The sequence below is a fragment of the Aegilops tauschii genome, chromosome 6 (assembly GCF_002575655.3).
Source record: "Aegilops tauschii subsp. strangulata cultivar AL8/78 chromosome 6, Aet v6.0, whole genome shotgun sequence".
Classification (NCBI taxonomy): domain Eukaryota; kingdom Viridiplantae; phylum Streptophyta; class Magnoliopsida; order Poales; family Poaceae; genus Aegilops; species Aegilops tauschii.
The window spans coordinates 24,568,170-24,591,744 of record NC_053040.3 but is presented as its reverse complement, the minus strand read 5'-3'; the positions used below and the strand labels follow the sequence as shown (position 1 = coordinate 24,591,744).

The following is a 23,575-nucleotide window of genomic DNA, read 5'->3' as shown; positions in this document are numbered from 1 at the left end:
CCTGCCTTCACAAACCAGGCGAGCTGAAGGTACCAGCTTCCTTCGCGAGATGTGCTTTGTAGCGACTGACTGATGCTAGTGTTGAGAGAGTGTGAGATCAATACGGTTTTCGAGAGAGACGCTGAGAAATTAAGATGCATTGACCCTTTCTGATCATCCTGTCTTTGGTTCTGTCTCTGCTCATCCTGGGTTCATCCTTATTGGTTGCAAAAATGGGTTTCAGTCTATCATATGAAGATGTTCAGGCTAGCAGTTTTTGCATATGTATATGATCGGCTGGAACCCATATATGCATTCATCCATATATCTGGGGCTGCGCCGCGCCTCCCTCTAACGCGACCGAGGACGGTGCCAAGGATGACACCCGTGCCGCGTCAGCTGTGTGCACACCCCCCCTCTGACGTGATCGAGGACGGCACGATGACAGCGCTGTCCTCCCAACAGAGTATGAGGGTTAGAGGCCGTGATATACCTTGGCTTGCAGGAAATCTAAATGGGAAGTTGCAGCAAGCATTGCTCCCAACTGGACTACTTTTGAACAGGTGAGCCCACAAAACAAGTGTATGTTCTGTCTCGGATGCTCCGGAGTTACACACCACACTCATTTTCACTCCGGTTTTTTTCTTATCGGTCGCATTCTTTTTTCTCTTCTTTCCAACCTATAGCAATGTGTCTGCTACTGTAATTTAATTTGGCATAAAAGCTAAAGAAAACGAAAAAAACTAGGTGTCATGAAAAAGAAAGTTAGAATAAGCATTGTTCGAAATTATATATACTCCCTGCGAGCAATTAAACTGATGCAATCTCGATACAATGTCCATTTTACTTTGTATAGAGGTTCCGTCAATTAATTCGGATTGGAGGGAGTATTAAAAGTACAGGCTGTGGAGCATTTGCCAGATATTTAAACTAGTTCAAAATCTGCACAGCTGAACGTCTCTCCGATGGGGCTGGGCTTTGCTCATTCTCGTGCTCAGCTACATGGGCCACTAAACCTTCTTCCAATTAGTCCCACCTCGCTAAACCTGAGAAGCGCTGCTGCATGTGTCTGCTCTACTCAATTAGTCCCACCTCGCTAGTTTAGAAGACACTGGAGTGGTTTATAAGGCGAGGTTCAGCTGAACGTAGCACGACCTTACTTGAACAGGATCTGTTCTATAGGCTCGTACCGTTGCATCCTTTACCAATAAGGAGGCAAGCACTTCAGTCTGGTTGATGCTTTCTGACCTCTGGGCCAGAGCGTGATTAACGGCCAGGATCGCCTGATGGGTGCCATCTGATGACGGCTGTAGAGGATTGTTCCTGCCTGGTTTAACTGGTGCAGGGTGGCCTAGAGGTTGTCTGACAGACTTTCAAACAACTTTTTTTTTTTGCCTTGCTTTTTTTGGCAGTATGATCTGTACGTTACCTAAAAAATATTATGATTGCTGCCAATTCAGAAAGAGACTTTCCATATAGGTTGGCATGAGGCTGGCAATTCAGAAAGAGACTTTCCATATAGGTTTGCATGAGGCTGGCAATTCAGAAAGAGACTATGCTTTTTAACCCAAATGATCTCTGACAAATCAGAAAGAGAGCTCTATGGAAAGCAAAGTTCAGCTCATCTTTCGACAATTTCCAACATTTTTTTTTAGAACAATCCAACATTTTTAAGTAATCCTTTGGTGATGTGGTAACTCGTGTCTTGTTAACTCCATCAAAAAAGATTATCGATTTCTTGCTTAAGAGTTTGAAGCATTATCTAAAAGAGCATGTCCTGGATTAGGGCACAATTAGGAGGAATTTGCAAACTGCTAACTGAATCAGAGGTGAAGCATGTGCTCATGTGCAGAACCTTGGTCCATACAGATCCATGCTGCAGAGATCTTGAATGGATCTCCCACGGGCTTCAACATGAACAACTTTGTTCACTCAGTAGCAAAAAATACTTGTATTTTTCTTCCTTTTTGCGTTTTATCCAGATACTTGTCTCACATATATATTGTCAGAGGCTTTCTACAATAAGTGACCGCTCTAATTGCTTCAGCGGTCGTTGGCTTGGATGGCTGCACCAAAGATCGTCGAGGTAGGTGGCAGAAAAAGGAGAAAATAATAATTGAGAAAAGCAGCATATTATTTTGAGAAATGATTAGAAGATATTATATGCTAGCCACCAGTGGGTCGACCTCTTTGGGAATGTCTAGCCGTTTGTTCTGGCACCCAACTACTCCGACGACTTGCATTGGATGCAGCCCGCTCCAAAACTGTAGCGTTGCCAATTAATTCCCATAGGATCGCACCAAAACTGTAGACGTCGCAAAAGCATGGGGGTATAACATCTCATTAGTCGGCTCATTACGCAGGACCTCTGGTGCCATCCGCTCCGGCTGTAGGCCAACCGGTAAATCAAGAAAAATGATTCTAGATGGATGGAGTGTTGCATCACACAAGAGCCAAACACAGCGATACAAATGCATGAAAAGATACAAAAATATTACTGTTCCAGCTGTGGACTTGGAGGAAATGAAAGTGTTACTCTTCATCCTTGACATCCCAAAATCTTACACCTGCATGGTAAAATAGATATATGTACTCTGTTGATAAAAGAAAGGATGGGATGGACATCAAATCCTGCACTAAAACTGTTATTACTCTGCAGTTGTTCAGTATTCGACTCTTCAGTTTCACTTAGACCAACTTCACACTCACTTTTTGCTTCGGTATACCCCCCCCCCCCCCCCCCCCAGTAAACACATTGATGGTTGAGATATCTCTATGCTCCTTCATAATAAAGGGTAGTATGGTCTTTTTATCCGTGCCGATACGCGGCATCTTCCTTTTCTCAGCGCCCATTTTTTCCTCGTGGCGCCCTCACCTGTTTTTCACTTTCTTTAAATAAAAATAAAGAGCGCGCAATTAATGTGAATCGAACTCAAGACCTTTTTTTTGAACTTGTGGCACACTTTATTCAACTCAAATAAGGGATACATCAGAAACAAGTTCAGATAGAATAAACTGTGGAGGATCATTATCCCACGAGATTACAGAATTAGAATCGTAATAACATCTAGCTAACTTGTGTGCCACTTGGTTTGCCCCTCTTGGACAGTAAGCATAAGATACTGACCCAATTCTTTGAGCTAATATAAAGCAGTCACTTAAAATCGCCGAATAAGGACTCAGAATGTCCACTTCCCCCTTGCATGCTAAGATAATTTCGAGGCAGTCTGATTCAAAAGTGATATTGGAACATCCAAGTTGGTCTGCAAGCATCATACCATTTTTCAATGCCATCGCCTCGGCGGAAGGGGCATCGAGAACGTGACTAACCAGGGACGATGAACCAGCCAAAAACGCCCGCAGTAGCCCCGCATCCATCCTCCATAAAGCATGTGTCCACATTCATCTTATACATGCTGTGACAAGGTTTAGACCACTTCCCTTCAGTAATTTGGCCAGCACTCGAAGCCCCCGCATAATTTGTTGTTATTGCATGTATAGCCAATGCCGATTCAGGAGGACTCGCCACCACTTCCCCCTTCACGGATTCCCTTCGTTGCCACCGTATGTACCAGGCACCAACCAATATGATCTCTTGGAAGCCAATATGTTCCAATATAGCAGACTTTCGCCTTTTATCTCGAAGTAAACTCTCAAGGATGACACATCCAGACCGGTCTAATGCATCAGCATGTGCAATCGTCTCCCGAAGGCCCAAGGATAGCCAAACTTCTTTTGCACGATCACAAGTAAACATGAGGTGCTTCAGGTCTTCTGCACCCCTTTTACAGATCGGACAGAGTCCAGAAACTGGAATGTGCCGGTTTGCGAGAACTGACATACCCGGAATAGTTCCATGCAACACCTTCCAGCCAAAGATTTTAATTTTGCTTGGCACTTGTATCTTCCAAAGAATCTCCCAAATTGGGTTTAAAGCAGATGGTCCATCATCACATCTTCTTATACGCGCTCCAAACTGGTGTTCCCACTCCGTATAGTATGCAGACCGGACTGAAAATGAGAACGACCGAGTCTTGTGCCAGGCAATAAAGTCCTCAGTTAAATGTGTGCTCAAGACCTCTTGGTTCAAGGAGGACCATACTAACCAACTAGGACATCCTAATGCTTGGGTGTATTTACTTCTTCTTTTTTTGCTTTCGGCTGGGCTAGGCCATTGTTGAATCGGTCCTTTTATCACTATTTTTTTTCCTTTATTTGTTTCCTTTTCATTTTGAAAATGCTCATGCTTATAATATTTTGTTCATTTTTTTAAAAAAATGAAAAAATTTGTACGTAAAGTACAAATATTCGCATTTTTAAAAATTTGTACAGGTAAGTCAGAAAATTGTTCGTGTCTTTCAAAATTGCTCAGAATGTCATAACATGAACATATTTTAAAAGAGCGAACAAAATTTTGAACACGTCCATTTTTTGAAAAACACTACGAAATTTGAAATATCAAGCAAAAAACAGAAAATATGAACAAAAATTTGGAACCAAATTATTTTGAATTTCCGTGAACATTTTTTTGTTTGTGTAGAGAAACTTCGTATATGGGATTATTTTATAAATTCCAAATAAATTTTGAAAAACTTGGCATGGTGCCTTGGAATGGTGATACAAGGCCCTAGAAAAAATTTGGCCCATTTGAACGATGTTGGAAAAAGGTACTCTGAGAACCTTCTGCCCAACATGAATTTTTTTCTATTTCAATTCGTGAACATTTTCTTAAATTGGCAAAAAAAATTCAAATTCATGAACTTTTTCCATATCCAGGAACTCTTTTCAACTTTTAAAGCCCGTATATTTTCTTAATCCATAAACATTCTTTTCCAAAATTGAAGAACTTTTTTCAGATTGGCAAATGTTTGGGCGGCCCGACGGAAGCGATGCCGTCGCCCGGTTAGGCAAGGCCTGAGCGTATTTCTTCTATTCTATTGTTTCATTTTTTGTTAATTTATTTTTTCTTTTTGAACTTTATTATACATTTTAGAACCTGTTTTAAAATTTGAAATATTTTTATTCATCTCAATGCTCTGGACCTCGATAGCTGGTTTGCAATGACTAGACATAGCTCTAGGATGCTCTGTATGTGTGTCCACGCATGGATTCGATAAAGGCCTAACTCTACCGTCATAGTCTTCAATAAGGAGAACCCTGTTTCGTTCGCCAAGGAAGAACACAAGCAAGTCTCCATGCGATTTTCATCGTGCCCTTGAAAGCAGGGGTGTAGGCAGACCCCGGGCTGGCCTGGGGGCGTAGAGAGTCAACACTTGGTTGACTGTAGCAAACAGTGCCTGCAGGTCTGCCTTCTCCTTACCCTTCCTGCTACCTTTCACATATCCCCCCCTCCCCCAGCCCCTGATGAAGATGCAGACATTGCCCAGTACCTATTTCTGAGCCAGCAACATCATGCCAAAGCACACATGCAGGGTGCATGGAGGGGTGAACGAATTCACAGATCGTCATATAGATAACTCAATGATGACAAAAGCAGGCGAAGTACTTGAGATAGAATAAAGAAATAATTAATATATCAATATAAAAATTCAAAGGGGCAAGTCCAAGTAATCTCGCCCATCAGACTAAATCAATGCAAGGACCTAGATTGCACCAAATATCAGCACCGCTGATCACATAATTAATACACAAAATATATCCTACCTAATACTTATATGTGTGCAATTAATATACTCCTGCCACTGTAGTGGTTTCTTATTTGAAAAATATTTTTGTTTGAGAAAATGAAATATATTATACTAGTACTCCATCCCAGTTCAAGAACGACCTGTCCACCAGTCTCTCTCCCATCCGGAACTGGACTCGAAGGTCGAAGTCCATCAGCCCATTGTGCACCTAACCTACCTAACCCACGCGTCAGCTCCCACGGAGGGACTCCACCTGCCCGCCGCCGGCCGGCTGTCTTCGTCGTCGGATCGCCGGTGATCCTGTCTGCGTCTTACCACAAACCCACGGCCATTCCGATGTCGCGCTTCGGGAAGACCGTCCTCCTCTGCTTGGCCCTGTTCGCCGGATGGCACCTCTGCTCGACCCTGTTCGCCGGCGCGCCTCCTGGTGGCCACTCTGCGGAGGAGAAAGCTGTAGTCAGCGACGCGGCCGGGAACGCGTCGGGCCTGAGTCTCGCCAGGGAGGCCGGCGTCCGGGCGGCGGCCGGCATGGGCCGCAACTTCGTCGTCTCGCCGCTGTCCATCCACGCGGCGCTCGCGATGGTGGCCGCCGGCGCGCGGGGCGAGACGCGCAGGGAGCTCCTGGGGCTCCTCGGGTCAGCGTCGCTCGACGAGCTTCACAGAGCTCCGGCGATCAAGCTTGTCGGCAGGCTCAACGGGCTAAAGCAGACGTCCTTCGCCTGCGGCGTGTGGGTCGACCGGAGGAGGGCGCTCAGGCCGGAGTTCACGGCCACCGGCGCATCGCGGTACGCCGCCACGGCGGAGTCCGTGGACTTCGTGTCGGGGGCCGAGCAGGCGAGGCGGCGAGTGAACGGCTTCGTGGCGGACAAGACGAAGCAGCGCATCCGTCACATCCTCCCTCCCGGCTCCGTCGACTCGTCCACGGCCGTCATCCTCGCCAACGCGCTCTACTTCAAAGGAGCGTGGCCTGAGCCGTTCTACGTCTTCACCGCGCCGTTCCACATCCCAGGCGGCGCCACCGTGCGCGTGCCGTCCATGACGACAGGCCGGTCACAGTACATCGCGCTCTACCCGGGCTTCAGGGCCCTCAAGCTTCCCTACAGGAACGACGGCGACCACCGTGCTGCATTCTACATGCTTATCCTTCTCCCGGACAGCGGCGCTCTCAGCCTCCCCGATCTCTACGACAAGGTGGTGTCATCGCCGGAGTTCATCAGGAAGCACACGCCAGAAGAGGAGGTTGAAGTACGGCGGTTCATGGTCCCCAGGTTCAAGTTCACGACCGAGTTCGAAGCGTCGTCCGACATGAGGAAGCTTGGTGTCACAAGGGCTTTCGCAGGCGGCGACTTCTCAGGCATGGTGAGCGGCGGGGATGGGCGGCTCTCCATCGGCGGGGTGCACCACAAGGCCACCATCGAGGTGGACGAGCAAGGTACCGTGGCCGCTGCTGCCACGGCCATAGACATGGCTGGTAGCGCGCTTCCAAGCGAGCCGCCGCACTTTGTCGATTTTGTGGCGGATCGGCCATTCTTGTTTGCCGTGGTTGAGGAGAGGACGGGCACAACGCTGTTCCTTGGTCATGTGGTTAATCCTCTCGCTAACTGAGTAAATTGTGGAACCATGTGGTTGTTAAATGCAGTACGAGCAGGAGTGAGTGCTGATCTCCATTAAAAAGAGCTTGATACATTATCCAGCAAATCATGTCCCAGATCAATGCGAGGGCATAAGTATGACTCTGCAAACTGGCAACTGAAAAAGAAAGCTCATTGTAGATCAATGGGGATCCAACACAAACGATAACAGTCCACGCAACCAAAAGGATGATGCTGACTAAATAAACTAAATTTTGTTCTAGCTGAAACATGCAACAATTGTGATTCCCCAATGTGTTGTTCTACAGAACTTGGCCTGATTGTTTGTCTGTACCATTTTTCTTTCTCATATGTAGCTTCGCTGTTGCCTGGATTCAATCTGAACCCCGCACCCGCGTCGCTCTCCAGGGGGGCGGCTCGGGTGACCTAACCCCGCCACCCCCTCCTGCTCCCTCCCCCTCGCCGCCGTCGGGCGTCCCCGCCAGGCAAAGCCCGTGCGGCTGCCGGCGGCGGCGGGCCTTCTCTCTCCCGTCACGCATGGAGGCCAGCCCTGGACGACGTGCTGTGCGTCGCGGAGCTGCTCGCCGGCGTGGATCTGGCCCTCCGGCCTCTTCTACGGCGCGGTGGCGCTGGATGCTGGGGCGGCGGCCCCATCCTCTCTTCCTCGCGGTGGAGGAGCGGCGACTGACCGTTTTGGCGGCGGATCGGGGCGTTTTTGCCCGGATCTGGTGGGCGCGCACCGTCGGCGGGATGCGGCGGTGCTGGCCGTCCTGGGCCGCTTGGGTGGCAGGGCGGCTGCGCGTGCTGGAGGCCCCGACGCTTCTGGCGGCATGAAGGGCCTGTTGGTTGGGTCGGCGCCATGAGTGGTTTGCCCTCCGGACAGATCTGATCTGGCCGGTGCGACCTCAATGTGCGGCGGCCCAGATCGGCGGCGACCCGTGCACATGATGCTTGATGGAGGTTCCTTCAGCGGATCCGGGTGAAAACCTAGTTCTCGGCTTGTTGCCAAGACCGGCGTTGGCGGCACTCTTTTGTGTCATTACCTTCTTGAAGGCCTCGCCGTGGAGAAGCTTCAGACCTCTATCTGCTACCTCCGGGGGAAACCCTAGATCAGTAGATCAGATGACGGCGGCGCGTTGGTGTCGTTTCCTCCTTGGGGGCGTCATTCTTGGAGGCGTACACGGTTCGAGGGACCAGTGGGCGGTTTTTGTTTTTTGGTGGAGCGGTGCTTCATCCTGCACATTGATGACGGCGGATCTCGACGGCGTGGTGCAGTGGAGACTCGGTGCCCGATGCGTGGTGCTGGACTCGCGCAGGAGGGGGTTGCTGTCTGACGTCATTGTGGCGTCGATGGCCGAGTGGCCTGACAAGGTAGAAGCCTCAATATCTGCTCTGAAGACGGACCAGCGGAAGATGGCGGCGACGACACATGTGAGTGCGTCAGACCAGTTCATGCCTCAGACCCGGTATGTGGCTCGGCTGGGGCGTCTGGCTTTTGATGATAGGCTTAGGTGAGTGGACTGGGTATTTGGCCCAGCTAGCGTCCCTTCGTCATATGGATAGGAGTAGTGGCAGTTGATGCCAAGATGGCGGATTCAGGCATATTGATGTAATACATTATAAGGTCCTCGAGAATAATCTATAAAGTGGCCGCATGCATCTCCCAAATGCAGAGGCCGGGGGTCATCCTCCTTTTCTAAAAAAAATGTATACTGTTTTCAGGTATAATAATTAGAACCCCGCTCTCAGACCGACCGATCGACGCCTGTTGTGTCAGCGGTGTTTGAGAGCCACCTGCACAGATGCACGCACTTGCTTCACATCCATTAGGCAAGGCTTTTGACGAGCAGCATTCTGTTGTCTTTCAGGTTGTTGACGTTCGTCATTGCCCGAGGAACCAGGCGAGCTGAAGGTGCCAGCTTCCTTCAACACATGTCCTCTGTAGCGACCGACTGATGCTGGTGGTGAGAGTGCTAGATCAATGTCTTTTTTCTTCTTCCAGAAATTAAGATACATTGCCGTGCTATACCTTCCTTGACTTGTTAGTAAAGTTGGAGCAACTAATGTTTCCTCTGGAAAACTTTTGAACAGCTGACTGAACAAAACTAAAAGATACTGTAAATGCAACCGAAGTACCTCAGCAGACAAGTGTATGCTCTGTGTGTGATGTTCCGGAGTTACACCACGCCCATTTTTCTCTCCAGTTTTGTTCTTGTCTGTCGCATTTTTTCTCTCTTCTTTCGAAGTCAGCAGTGCTTGCTGCTTTAATTTAAAAATAGTGGTCATTGCTAAAAATTACATATTGAAATTGTTGGGCATGCAGCATTTGCTGCATATTTAAACTGGTTCAAAATCTCCACAGCTAACTCAACAAGGAGAAGAAAAAAACGAAACAAAAGCATCACTCGGGTGGGATGGGCTGGGCTCTGTTCTTTCTCAGGCCAAACTGCTACATGGGCCACTAACCCTTCTTTCATGCTCTGCCTGAGGAGGCGCTGCTGCATGTGGCTGCTCTACTCAATTAGTCCCACCTCGCTAGTTTACGCGACGCTAAACCAGTTTATAAGGCGAGGAGCTGCTGGTTGTAGCACGACCTTACTTGAACAGGATCTGTTCTATAGGCTCGTACCGCTGCATCCTTTACCAATAAGGAGGCAAGCACTTCAGTCTGGTTGATGCATTCTAACCTCTAGGCCAGAGCGTGATTAACGGCTAGGATTCTCCTGATGGGTGTTATCCGATGGCTGTGGAGGATCGTTCCTGGATAGGCTTCTGCCTCTACAGGATGGCCTAGAGAGGTTGTCTGACAGACAAAAACATTCCTTTTTGCATTTTCTCCCAGCTCCTTTTGGCAATATGGCATCAGCTACAAAAATAGATTAAGTTAGTGTTAGTTACCATTTTTTCCTTTCTTCCGAACTCCTTTTGGCAATGTGATCTGTACATCATCTGCAAAGTAGATTCAGTTAGTGCTAATTACCCTAGGCAGCTTCAAGTACAGAGTGAAATCCATGAATGGATGATATCAGACACAGAGGTGAACCCTTGTTTCACTTACTAGGATGACTTTGCAAACTGCCAATTGAAACAGAGGTGAACCCTTGTTTCAACTGTCTGAAGACCACAAATGGCACATGAGTAAGATTGCTCTTGTATTCAGTCAGTCTCTTAGTGGTGGCCACTGAAAATGATGCTTCCTTTGACAGCAAGATTTGCTTTTTTTTTCATTTAACAGGAGGGATTTCATGACTGCAAGAGTACAGAATTTCATATGCCTGCGAGGTAGGAAAGTATCCAGGTGAATAAAATTCAGTTGATATGTCCACAGATCGTGCTCTGTCATCATCAGTAGTACAGAATTACTGAATTAGCGAAGAGCTGGAGATCAATGAACTGGGAGTAGGCCTGCTCGCTGCTCCGACAGAGGCAATTGGAAATAATATCCGAGAGATCTCCACTGCCCAGAGTGAGTACTATCTTTGTAGATAAATGAGGATTCTATAGAACAAAGAGGAACAACTCAGGCCACTGCCGGGAACGAATAAGGCCACTATGGACATGACGGCGTGTATTCTTCCAAGCTTGTTGCAGCAAATGCACGAGTTCAGGCCGGCATCCCGGGCTCGTACCTGCTGTGCGTGATCCGGTGGAACCCCTTGTTCCCCCTGCTGTGCGGTGCGTATGGACAGCAGCATCAGCATTATGCAGAGTCCAGAAATATTTTGAAAGCATGGTAATTCTAATTGCTTACTTTTCTCCATATATAGAATGTCTCCGCTGATTGGGAGAAAGAAAGAGTCTATGAATATTTTATCAAACATCAACACATCATACACCAAAAGAAGGCTTGTTAATACAACAGTATCTCCATTAATTAACAGCTATAAAATGCGGTAACATCGATAAAAGAGGATCCCACACAAAAGGAGAACAGTCCGGGCAACCAAAAGGATGATGATGTGATTAAATAAAATAAATCTTGTTCTAGCCAAAACATGCAACAATTGTGATTCCTCAGTGTGTTGTTCTAGGGCTGAGCCTGATTGTCTGTACCATTTTTCACTGTCTTTTGTATTCTGCTTTTCAGGTATAACTTGAAGCACGCACACACACTCTGCAGAAGAAGAATAGAGCCGGGTCCCTTGTCGACGGACCGATCGACGCATGTTGTGTCAGCGGTGTTTGGGAGCCACCTGTACAGATGCACACACTTGCTTCACATTCAAGCTGAACCATTAAAGTTGACGTTTGTCATTGCCCGATGAACCATGCAAGCTCAAGGTGCTATAACTTCCTTCAGGAGAGCGCTCTGTTGCCTGCGCTGATGTGATTGTAGCGACTGACTGATGCTAGCTGTCAGAGTGTGAGATCAATTCCTTTTTTCTAGATAGATATATGCCGAGAAATCAAGATAATTAACCCGTTCTACTTCAGTTTGTATAATAAGACTAAGTTTCAGGCTGGCAGTTTTTGCATGTCTAGATGGACCCGGAGCCCAACCCATATATGCATTCGTCCATATATATCTTCATGCATATGTCCATGATCGATCATGTACTGGAAAACCAATCAGTGCAAAATATATTCTGTTACTCAACTCATGGAGAAGAACAATATTGTTACAAAAAAAATCCATATATATGTTCTGTGATGTTCTGCAAAGTACTTAAACCACACCCATTTTTCTCTCCGGTTTCGTTCTTACCTGTTGCAAAAAAAGGAAAAAAAATCTCCTCTCCAAGCAGTGTGCTTGCTACTTCTGTAATGACCGGCTGTAATTTAATTTAGGAAAAGATAAGGGAAAAAAACAGCTGCCATGAATGAGAACAAGTTAGAATTCAGCATTGTTCAGAATAATTGTACATATTAAATCGGCACAGCTGACGTAACCAGAATGAAAAGGCAATGAAAGAAAAGGGCAAGAAATACATTCCTCAGATGGGCTGGGCTCTGACCATTCTCTTGCCCAACTACTACTGGGCCATGACCCTTGTGTGCCTCCAGTTCCAGGCTCGCACGCTCAGCCTCTCGCTGAGGAGTGAGTAGGCGCTACTGGATGCCGCTTCAATTAGTCCCACCTCGCTAGTTTAGGCGACCCTAAACCAGTTTATAAGGCGAGGCACAGCTATGTGTAGCACGACCTTACTTGAACAGGATCTGTTCTATAGGCTCGTACCGCTGCATCCTTTACCAATAAGGAGGCAAGCACTCATGTCTGGTTGATGCAATCTGACCTCTGGGCCAGAGCGTGATTAACGGCCAGGATCACCTGATGGGTGCCATCCGACGGCTGTAGAGGATCGTTCCTGTCCAGTTAACATCGGTGCAGGGTGGCTCAGAGGTTGTCTGACAGACTACCCAAAACTTTTTAGTTTTTTGCAACACTTTTTACCTTGTGGCAACCGATCCTCTTGAAAGCTATGCATGATTCAGTTCTACAATGGATCTGGGTGCCATCCGACGGCTGTAGAGGATCGTTCCTGTCCAGTTAACATCGGTGCAGGGTGGCTCAGAGGTTGTCTGACAGACTACCCAAAACTTTTTAGTTTTTTGCAACACTTTTTACCTTGTGGCAACCGATCCTCTTGAAAGCTATGCATGATTCAGTTCTACAATGGATCTGGAATGCAGGTACATTTTCATCTCTTTTGAAACATGCAGGTACATTTTCATCTCTTTTGAAACTTGTTTAACCAACAAATCTCCCTCCTTAATCACAGTACATTTTCATCTCTTTTGAACTTGTTTAACCAACAAACCCCCCTCCTTAATCACACATCTGAAACTATGTATGGTTCAGTTCACAGTATAGTATTAGACTATTAGTAGTGGCAGTAAGATAAGATGGAACCACTTTATTTTCAGCTGCACTAGTACTAGTCAGTAGTCACTGCAAAAATATTTGAAGGTAACACAAGCCCACTGTCCACATGCATGATCCATACACATACCTACACCTGTTCCAGGAGCTCGATCACTGAAAGATTTTGCTTTACGGCTCAAGCTTTTATACAACACCTACCGGTCCATACATCACATGCTTGGCTTGTTTTGTCATCGAGGCCGATTTGCGATTCGGCGCCTTCATCCGACACGACGTGCCACACTGCATCCCACACGCGTGCAAAGTAATCAAGATTCAGCTAGCGATTCTCTTACTACAAGTCCAGTGGATGATCATCTGAAATTTGCCACTGCTGAGAGTGAGAGTAGCAATGAGATGTTTCACTACTGAACAGGGAGAGAAAGTCAGAAAACTGACCAAGGTAGCAAGGAACTAGTGGCTGAACAAGTATGTTCAGGGAGGAAAATGGGTACGGAGACTGATTTCTGCAGAACTCGTCTTTGTATATAGGAGTTGAATACCTATTGCTTCAGACACAAATCATTTTACATACATCTGTGTTACATCACGTTGGTAAGCCAAATGCTCTATGGAAGACTAGGTAGAGCTCACCTTTCAACACTTTCCTGCATCTGCAGATTAATCCTTTGAAGAAGAGTCTGAAACATTATCCACAGAATCATGTCCCGGATTAATGCCAGAGCAGTACTAGGAGCACTTAGCAAACTGTCAGCTGAAACAGAGGTGATCCCTTGCTTCTACTGTCTGAGGACCACACATGACACATGAGTAAGATGGGAGAAAGGAGTTGTTTCATATGTATATTCAGTCTGTCTGTTAATTAGTAGTAGTAGTCAGATAAATAAATTTGACAGGAACTCTGCACCATGGTCTTTGAGAAAACATCAGGTGGTTTGCCTACCGAAGTAGTATGTTGAAGAAGAAAATTGTGTATAGATAGTCCCAGCAGAGTAGTATTACATGAATGGCAACACCCGGAGCGGGACACATGGTGCCGTATCGCTGTGCCAAGCTTACAACCAAAGAGTCAGTCGAATAAAGTCACGGTTAGTACAGACCCCTGGAGGAAAAACAAATCAAAGGCACCAGTGGTCTAGTGGTAGAATAGTACCCTGCCACGGTACAGACCCGGGTTCGATTCCCGGCTGGTGCATCTTTTCTTTTTTAGTTTTCGAGGTTGCTAGTTATAACTAGCATACACACACTTGCAAATCAATTATTCCTTACTGCTGATCCTGTTTTTGGTACTGCCTCTGCTCATCCTCGCTTATGGGTTGAAACCATGCTCCAAAGTGGGTTTCAGTCTTTTTGGTCCCTCTTATGCATTCATCCATAGCAATTCAGTTGCTGCGCATCAAGCATAAGCTGCGTCATGCCGCGCTGTCGCCAATCGCCGGCGGTCATGTGTGCGCGCCTCCCTCTCGCGCGATCGAGGGTGGCGCCAGATAATTTTTTTGATGGGAACTCTGCACCTTTGAGTAAACAGTCGGCGGTTTGCCTACCACAGGTGGCATGGTAAAAACCTAGTGATCCAGGTGACAAGAATAAGTGCCGCTCTCCGAAAAAACAAGGCTTATTAATTGCTTGCTTAAGAGTTTGAAACATTATACTACTAAGAAAAATCATATCCAAGTTTAATGCCAGGCCATAATTAGGAGTGCTCTGCTTCAAGGTTGTCTGTACATGAATCTGGTCCAGAAGGCTGAACCAAACAAACCTTTTAGCTACTGGTTCAGATTCTGAGTGGTTAGCTGCTTCCTGGTTCCACATTTCATTCGACAACCAAAGGATTCCACATTTTATAGAGTAATTATGTACCCAGTTAGCCACCGAGAGGATTGACTCCTTGTAGAAAAAGAAGAAGAAAAGAATGTTGATAGATCGACGCCTGTTGTATTAGTGGTGTTTGGGAGCCACCATTAAATACAGACGCACAAACTTGCTTTGTGTTCATTATTAGGCATGGCCCTGATGACATTCTGCTCTCGATCAGGTCGTCGGTGTGCCCGATGAACCAGCCAACCAGGTGAGCTGAAGGTGCTACTGCAAGCTTCCTTCACGAGAATGCTCTGCCAGCCTGCCCAGGCGCGATGAACTGATCCTGTTTCAGAGAGATCTTGTTTCGGCTTGCCGGCCCGGGTGCCTAGGATCGCCGTGCTCCATGTAGGGGACGACGTGAGCGTCGCCGAATGTAAGTTGCATCAAGTAGTTTTCCTGCTGTAGTACTTTTGAACAGCTGGGCCAGCAAAGGATGTAAATGGAACAAATGTACTTCAACAGACTAGTGTATGTTCTGTCTGTCATGTTTCAAAGTTATACAACACGCCTGTTTTTCTCTCAGTTTTGTTCTTGCATTTTTCTTTTCCTCTTCTCTCTAACCTGGCAATGTGTCTGCTACTTTTGTAATGGCCCACTGAAATTTCATTCGGCCTAAAAGCTAAAGAAAACAAAAAACTATCAAAATCTCCACAGCTGAACGTTTCTCTGATGGGCCGGGCTTTGCTCATTCTCGTGCCCAGCTACATGGGCCACGGACCCTTCTTCCATGCTCTCTGCCCCAGGAAGCGCAGCACTGCATGCCTGCTCCCTAATTAGTCCCACCTGGCCAGTTTAGGCGACGCTAAACCACTTTATAAGGCGAGGTGCTGCTGGTTGAGACACGACCTTACTTGAACAGGATCTGTTCTATAGGCTCGTACCGCTGCATCCTTTACCAATAAGGAGGCAAGCACTTCAGTCTGGTTGATGCATTCTAACCTCTAGGCCAGAGCGTGATTAACGGCCTGGATTCACCTGATGGGTGCCATCCGACGGCTGTAGAGGATCGTTCCTGCCTGGTTTCACACCAGCGCAGGGTGGCTCAGAGGTTGTCTGACAGACTACACAAAATCTCTCTACTTAATCACAAATCTGAAACTATGTATGATTGGCACCTTATTTTTAGCTGCACTAGTACAGGTCACTGCAAAGAAAACCGAAGGTAACAGAAGCCAACTGACCACGTGCGTACATATATCTACACCTGTTCTGAGAGCTCGATCGCTGAAAAGATTTTGCTTCACGGTTTAATCTTTATACAACAGTTTACCGGTCCATGGATCACATGCTTAGCTTGGTTGTCGTCGAGGCCGATTTGCTGCCTTCATCTGACACGACGTGCCACACTGCATCCACGTGTGCAAAGTACTCCCTCCGTAAACTAATATAAGAGCATTTAGACTACTAAAATAGTGATCTAAACGCTCTTATATTAGTTTACAGAGGGAGTAATCAAGAATCAGCTAGCAATTCCCTTACTACAAGTTCAGTGGATGGATCATCTGAAAATTGCCACCACTGAGATTGACAGTAGCAATGAGATGTTTCACCACTGAACTGGGAGAGAAAATTGACCAAGATGGCACGGAACTAGTGACTAAACAAGTATGTTCAGGAAGGAAAATGGGAACAGACACTGCTTTCTGAAGAACTCGTCCACGCATATAGCCTGACTACCTATTTCTTCAGACACAAATTATTTTACATACATCCGCGTTACATGAAGTTGGTAAGTACGTACTCCTAGCACTGCTCTGGCATTAATCTTGGACATGATTTTGAAACGAGCAGGAGATTATTCAGGGCATGTAGGATTTTTTTTGCTAGGTTGCCTGAATCAACGGAGGAAAGTCACGTTCAGTATGTGAACACTTGTCTGCAGCAACATATTGATGGTGCAGCAATCTTTGCTGTTCTGTGGAGGTGCATGCCATCATGCTGCCGTGCGCATGTTCATGTGTATGGCCGTCTGACAGTTGTCTATTTCATTGGGAAGAGGGACAAAGAATGGAAGTAAGTATGGAGCAAACGACAGTCAGCAAAGATGCAAGAGCTGCACGGCACTGTATCGCTGTGCTGAGCTTACAACCAAAGAGGCAGTCGAATTAATAATAATTAGTTGAGCTTCCTCGAGTTAAAACCAATCAAAGGCACCAGTGGTCTAGTGGTAGAATAGTACCCTGCCACGGTACAGACCCGGGTTCGATTCCCGGCTGGTGCAGCTTTGTTTTTGGGTACTGCTCTGTTCATCCTCACTTATCTGTTGAAACCATGCTCCAAAGTGGGTTTCAGTTTTTTAGTCCCTGATATGCATTCATACATACTAGTAAGATGCCGTACATAAAAAAGACTACATACCGAGACATGGTCATGAACCTCTATGTTGCTATGGTAATAAAGAAGTATATATACTAAGACATAGTTAGAACTTGTATGTTCTTATGAATAATAAAAATGTACCGAGACAACATTGATCAAAGTGATGTTAAATTTCTAATAGACACACATCGAGCACAACCCTAGACGACACGGAGGGCGACCACACCGCCTGCCTCCGGCCCGTCCACCCCTCGCCCCCTCCCTCCTATCGCTGCCAGAGGTCTCGTCGGGCGAAGCCCGGGAGATGACGGCGGCGGCAGGGCCTTCTCCCTCACGTGACAGTTGGCAACGCGTGGACCGACGGAGGCACAGCTTCCCTGTGGCGAGCGCGAGCCAGTGGTGACAGTGGAGGCACAGCCTCCCTGCGGCGGAGGCGCCCCTGTTGTGGTGGCCGGGAGCTTGGGTCTCGCATGGTCCAGATGGGCTTGGGTGGGCTGGCGGTTCAGGGTCGCGACTAAGGCAAGCACGGTGGGCCTGACGACGCCGGCTGCTAGGCACCGTGGTGGTGTCGGCAGCGGGCCAGGCGGCGGCCGGCTGGATCCGCACCATCAAGCCCCGACAATGATTGGTGGTGGCCCGTGCACACGGTTTTTGATGGAGATTCTTTGAGTAGATCCGGGTAAAAACCTTGATCTCGGCTAGTTGTGAAGATAAATGGCAGAAACTAATATATCTAATAACGTACATACTATAGTTCGAACACACAATTATGAATGGTTCCAGGAAAAACAAAAATGAAGTAGAAGTGTTTAACAAAATGATTTGCTAAATATGCACAAGAAAAATGAATCTGCCTACAGCGCTACGACGAAGAAAAGAAATATTCTAGAGATAACTCACTCAGCTAGTTCAACTTAATTAGTTATATACATTAGTCATCTATATCAGGCCATAAAATCATTTGTCAAGCATAGTATACCCTGCTTGCTCAAACATATATGCCAACAATTTTAGTTATGGGGTTTTCTCTTCATTAATCTGCTCGCCTAAAAACACATTAAACAACCACTATTGTTGACGTCGTCGGTGTCGTATGTTGGTGAAGATGTGGTCGCAGCAGATCATGGTGTAGCAGCTCGACTGGATCAAGGCACACCGGTAGGCGCCGTCTTCAAGAAGATTCACGCCCTCGCCATGGTGCATGAGTTAAACGGCGGCTCTCCTCCAAGATACAATGATCTCGTATCTCCTGTTGTGCACTCAAGAGGAGATGAACCAACAGGTTCTCACCAACGTAGCTCTCTCTATGCCAAGCTTCAGATGTATGTGGAGGAACACCAGATGAGATTGATGCAGAGGACCTGCCATACATGGCTGTATATATAGACTCATCCTGAACAAGAAGATCTTATCTCTTGGCCAGCAAGTTTTAAAGCTACCAAGCTCAATTCGTTGGCCAAAATATTAGGACATATTTGAGTCCTTATGTAGTACGTACAGTTGAAAGCAAAGCTATTCAAACAACCAAAGCCATACCAAAAAAGTGAACAGAGGATCATGTTGAGAGGCGTTCCATCAGAACAATCGCAGAAGATATACCTAGGCAAACGAAAATAGAGGATACAATCTCAACGAGTAACAACCAAAATTCACAAGAAGTTCCTTTGTAACTTTCTTCAGAAAAGGAACACTGAAATTCTGAAGAAAACTAACACTCGAACAAGCCTGAACATTACTGAATTCCAACAACTACTGCATACAATTCGTCTGTGTTATATTCAGACAAAGGAAAATAAGCCGAGTCTGTAGAGGGTATGTAGTATATTTAAACGAAGCAAAAAGGAACATCCCTTGCAATATATTTTGTACCAAGCAAAGAAACAGAATGTACATACACGCACATAAAAATTGTACTGGACCTCTTGTCACTTTCTTATTTAACATCAACCAGATTTCTGCCAGAAAAAGATTGTATAATAGAGATGAAGCAAGGGGTTCATGAGAAGTAGAGAAGATTCTACTATTCTTCCACACCCAAACCATGGTCCTTGAAAAAGTAGATTAGATGGAGAATAACAGTGACTCACGCCTCCTCACACTCCGTTCGAGCTAAAGATTATGTGGCTTCTTGGGGATGTAGTTTGAGCAGCGCGGCTACATGACATGAGTGGTTTCTAGACAGTTCGAGATAGGCGTGTGGATTTGAACTTTTGAGTAACGGAAATTTTTGACTTGCCATCTCCAAGACGGAAGGAGGATGATGCGGGTCTGGACTGTGGAGCTCGTGGGTAGTGCTCCAGTTGCAAACGACATAGAGGTCCCGGGGAGCAGCTCATACTCGAATTGGACAGACGTGGAGCGCGTCGATGGGAAGGAGGTGAAGCTGGTGGGCGCCGGGGCTGCTGCATGAGAGCCGTTGCTGAATCAGGGGGCGGACGATGCCGACGTACTTGCCGATGTCGACGCAGATTAGATGCGATAGAGGGAGATGGCGGGCGGAGGGGCTTCTGCATCAAAGGAGACAGAAGAGGTGTCACGGACCTCGGGGACAGACGGCGCCGGCGGCGTACATGTCAACATCGGCATTGAAGGAGACAGGGTAGGGGGAGAGGAGATAACAGGCGGGAGGGGGAAGGAGGAGGTGGAGGTGGCAGTGAGTGGTGGGGATGCTGCGGAAGAGGAATTGGGAGCGGCCGGCGCTGGCGGCGTGTGAGCGACAGCGGCAATTGGCTAGTTCGGTTCCATCGTGTTCTCCCCTCTTCGTGAAGGATCGGATGCCTCTAGTTCCTGGTTGGATGAGGTGGGGATCGATGGAGCAGGACATAAAGGACAAGGGTTCTTTTGCAATTGTGAAGTGGGGCTGCCTCCCGTGTGTCGGATACAGATCTGACGGTCGAAAATTATAGATGGCAGGCACACCATCATCACCAACTCAGATTTTTATAGGAGTAGAGATATCTGGCAACTCAGCTGCTGCGCACTAGGGCATAAGCTGCGGCCCGCCGCGTCATCGCCAATCGCCGGTCGTGTCTGCACCCCTCCCTCTGGCGTGATCGAGGGTGCCGCCAAGGATGCTCCCCACGGAGGAAGGATGGTGCTCAGAGGCTATTGGATCCAGCAGAGTTGCAGCAAGCAGCGTTCCCACTTCAGCAGAGTGCTCAGAGGCTATTTGAACAGCTCACTCAACAAAACAAAACAGAATGACACTTCAGAAAAGTGTATGTTCTGTCTGCGATGTTCCGGAGCTTTACACCACGCTCATTTTTCTCTCTAGTTTTGTTCCTATCGATCACATTTCCCCCTCTCTTCTTTCAAACCTTGCAGTGTGTCTGCTACTTTGGTAATGGCCGACTGTAATTTAATTTGGCATATATATATATATATATATATATATATATATATATATATATATATATATATATATATATATAAAAGCTAAAGAAAACAAAAGACTAGCTGTCTTGAAAGAATTTTACAATAAGCATTGTTCAATACTAGGCATGGAAAGTAGAGGCTATGCAGCATTTGCCATATTACTTACACTAGTTCAAAATCTCCACAGCTCAACATTTCTCTGATGGGCTGGGCTTTGCTCATTCTCGTGCCCTTGTACATGGGCCACTAACCTCCTGCCTTCCAAGCTCTGCCTAGGAGGCGCTGCTGCATGTGCCTGCAATACTCAATTAGTCCCGCCTCACCAGTTTAAGGGACGCTGGAGTGGTTTATAAGGCGAGGCACTGCTGAAGGTAGCACGACCTTACTTGAACAGGATTTGTTCTATAGGCTTGTACTGCTGCATCCTTTACCAATAAGGAGGCAAGCACTTCAGTCTGGTTGATGCATTCTAACCTCTGGGCCAGAGCGTGATTAACGGCTTGGATTCATTCTCAAGGAAGCAAAAATTCAAGGCTAATGATTTCTTCGGCGAGCACGTATTCTTCACTGATTACAACCCCTATGACTCTGCTCGCATTAGGAGAGGCGTTTCTGGACTGCCAGCCAGGCAAATTTTTATTCCTCAGTGCCGTTCAACAAAGACAAAGTCTTCAATCATGAGCACATTCCTCACGTGGATATGGAATTTCTGTCGTGCTTCGTGCCAGTCCTTAGTGTTCTTCACGACACTGGGCTGTTAAATTTCTGCACTGATATATGTAATTGGAATGAAGAGCTCATTTTTCAATTTTATGCAACTCTGCACATCACCGGAGACTCTGAAGATGTGAATTCATGGGTGCTGGACATGATGTCTGAAAATGCTCACTACAAGGCACCAGCTACTGAATTGCTTCGTGCTTTGCCTCTCAGTCCTCCCCTTGAAGCTGCTCGTTGCGTCTACAGTGAACCTGAGCTTACAGATCACTATATGCAAGTGCTGATGAAGCCATTGAAGCCAGGTCAGGCCCCAAGAACTAAATTCCTTGTGAAGGAATTGTTATATGTGCCTCGGACTGTCTATCGCATTCTGACGAAGACATTGAATCCTATCAAGGGCCACGACTCGAATGAAGAAGAAGTCGTTGGCATCATGAAGAATCTGCTTTTCAATATCATTCATGGCGTTCCCGTCAACTTCCATGATTTCTTCATGAGGACTCTGGCGAATGTCGCAGTGTCACCGTTTGAGTTGAAGCCTTATGCTCCGTGGATTATGAGATTCATCAGAACAAGGTCTTCACTCAACTACAAAGCTGATACACTGAACCATTGCAGTTACTTGCCCCCGATTGAAGCCCTCAAACGGACATTTTCCTCAGCTGATGAAAAGGGCAAGGCTACTGCTGTTATTGATGAAGGCATTCGTCCATTGGATGGTCAATTTCGCAAGGCTGCATCTTATTCCACCAATGATGACTCTGCCACTCATGACTCTGCCGCCAACGCAACCAAGCCAAATCCTCAAGGCACAGCTCCCAGGGTGATGACTGACCGTGAGCTTCTCCTCAGTCTTTCCCAGAAGGCTGATCGCAATCACAAATGGGTCAAGCGTCAGTTTGGTTCAATTCTTCACAACATGACTGCTACCCACAATGCAGTGAAGAAAAACCATTACTACCTCCATGAAACCTTCAACCGTACCTGGGCTGTTCTGTCTCACATTTATAGCGCAGAAGATCTGAAGAAAATGGGTCTCAAGGAAGACTTTGACTGATCTGCACCTCCACCGAAGAAATACAAGAAGGTCAAGGTTCCTTCCTTGGTGGCCAGCTCCTATTCTTCATCGCGCGAAACTGATGAGCATGAAGACTTGGACGACACTGCGGCAGGCCCTACATCAACAAACGACCCCAACAACGCTGGCGCTCCTTCATCAACTTGATATTCTTCAGGGGCGTTAGTCCTCATTTTCGAACCTTTTGGTCATTCGATGACAAAGGGGGAGAAATTTGAGTTAGTCTTCAAGCGGGTCTATCTTTTATGGGCGCTTTTTCTAAGTTACAACTCTCGTTCTTCTGATGACTTTGTTGGATCGAGTTGTAAACTTAAAACTCTATGGTGGCCTGATACTCTTGCTGTTTCTTCTGCATGCTTATTCCTCGTGAATGTTATTGCACGCATGCTGAATTACATCAGTCACCATATTTCATCATGCATTTCAATTCTTCATATATTATGTCAAATGCGTGTATGAATTACAAGATATAGGGGGAGATCTCCATGATTCAACTCTTCAAGTGTGCATTGCTTCAAAAGCAAATTCCTCACTATGCACATCTTCAGGGGGAGTTCTTCTATATCTTGCAATCAAATTCCTCAATATCAGTATTTACACTTCATATGTTTATCCCCGTTGAAAACTTAACCTATATTGTCATCAATCACCAAAAAGGGGGAGATTGTAAGTGCATCTAGTGCCCCTTAGTGATTTTGGTGTATTGAAGACTTATAGGTTAAGGGACTAATGTGTTTATGAGTGTACACAGGTCTATAAGTCTATGAGGAGTTTGATATTTACAGAGAAAGTTGACCCCGAAAAATGAAGTTCTTCGACTGAAGACTTTGGATTTCTGAAGACTTTGAAAGTGAAGAAATTGGTGTGACCTTGAAGACTTGATATTCATTTGAGGAACATGAAGTGTGAAGACTTTTGTTTTCGTAGTTTCATTTTCTCTTTCTTGAGTCATAGGAAACACCGTACTGTTAAAGGGGGTCGAGGAAATACTAAGGAAAAATTTCCATGTGATGCTCTACTCAAAATCCTACACCTACCAATCCCTTCGAGTGAAGCCATTGGAAATCTCATACAGTTCAGTCATATTCTTCAGTGAAAGAGATGAAGTTCTTCTGGTCTCTGAGGAATTTGTTCTTACTGAGGAGTTAGGAATTCACCAGTGCGGATTGCCTACACAGTG

At 46.4% G+C, this 23,575-nt stretch overlaps 1 protein-coding gene, 6 non-coding genes and 1 pseudogene across 7 annotated transcripts; all 8 read left to right on the top strand.

Annotated features, from left to right (window-relative positions):
* Positions 1-1,129: 1,129 nt before the first annotated feature.
* LOC120967708 (small nucleolar RNA U3) lies at positions 1,130-1,351 on the top strand. Its single transcript, XR_005761433.1, has one exon. It is a non-coding gene; the product is annotated as a small nucleolar RNA U3 (small nucleolar RNA).
* A 4,406-nt stretch (positions 1,352-5,757) lies between these two features.
* LOC109735383 (putative serpin-Z12) lies at positions 5,758-7,325 on the top strand. The gene has a single exon (XM_073500882.1). It carries the CDS (start codon positions 5,964-5,966, stop codon positions 7,230-7,232), a length of 1,269 nt encoding a protein of 422 aa, XP_073356983.1. The 5' UTR covers positions 5,758-5,963; the 3' UTR covers positions 7,233-7,325.
* A 2,483-nt stretch (positions 7,326-9,808) lies between these two features.
* On the top strand, positions 9,809-10,032 carry LOC120967713 (small nucleolar RNA U3). The gene has a single exon (XR_005761437.1). It is a non-coding gene; the product is annotated as a small nucleolar RNA U3 (small nucleolar RNA).
* A 2,323-nt stretch (positions 10,033-12,355) lies between these two features.
* On the top strand, positions 12,356-12,575 carry LOC120967711 (small nucleolar RNA U3). The gene has a single exon (XR_005761435.1). It is a non-coding gene; the product is annotated as a small nucleolar RNA U3 (small nucleolar RNA).
* Positions 12,576-14,167: 1,592 nt separating this feature from the next.
* Positions 14,168-14,238, top strand: TRNAG-GCC (transfer RNA glycine (anticodon GCC)). The gene has a single exon. It is a non-coding gene; the product is annotated as a tRNA-Gly (tRNA).
* A 1,506-nt stretch (positions 14,239-15,744) lies between these two features.
* LOC120967707 (small nucleolar RNA U3) lies at positions 15,745-15,966 on the top strand. The gene has a single exon (XR_005761432.1). It is a non-coding gene; the product is annotated as a small nucleolar RNA U3 (small nucleolar RNA).
* A 1,087-nt stretch (positions 15,967-17,053) lies between these two features.
* On the top strand, positions 17,054-17,124 carry TRNAG-GCC (transfer RNA glycine (anticodon GCC)). The gene has a single exon. It is a non-coding gene; the product is annotated as a tRNA-Gly (tRNA).
* Positions 17,125-20,973: 3,849 nt separating this feature from the next.
* Positions 20,974-21,216, top strand: LOC120967719 (small nucleolar RNA U3; annotated as a pseudogene).
* Positions 21,217-23,575: the final 2,359 nt, after the last annotated feature.

What these genes read in the sequence shown, in the direction of transcription:
- LOC109735383 (XM_073500882.1), top strand. Translation starts at nt 5,964, where the DNA reads ATGTCGCGCTTCGGGAAGACCGTCCTCCTCTGCTTGGCCCTGTTCGCC.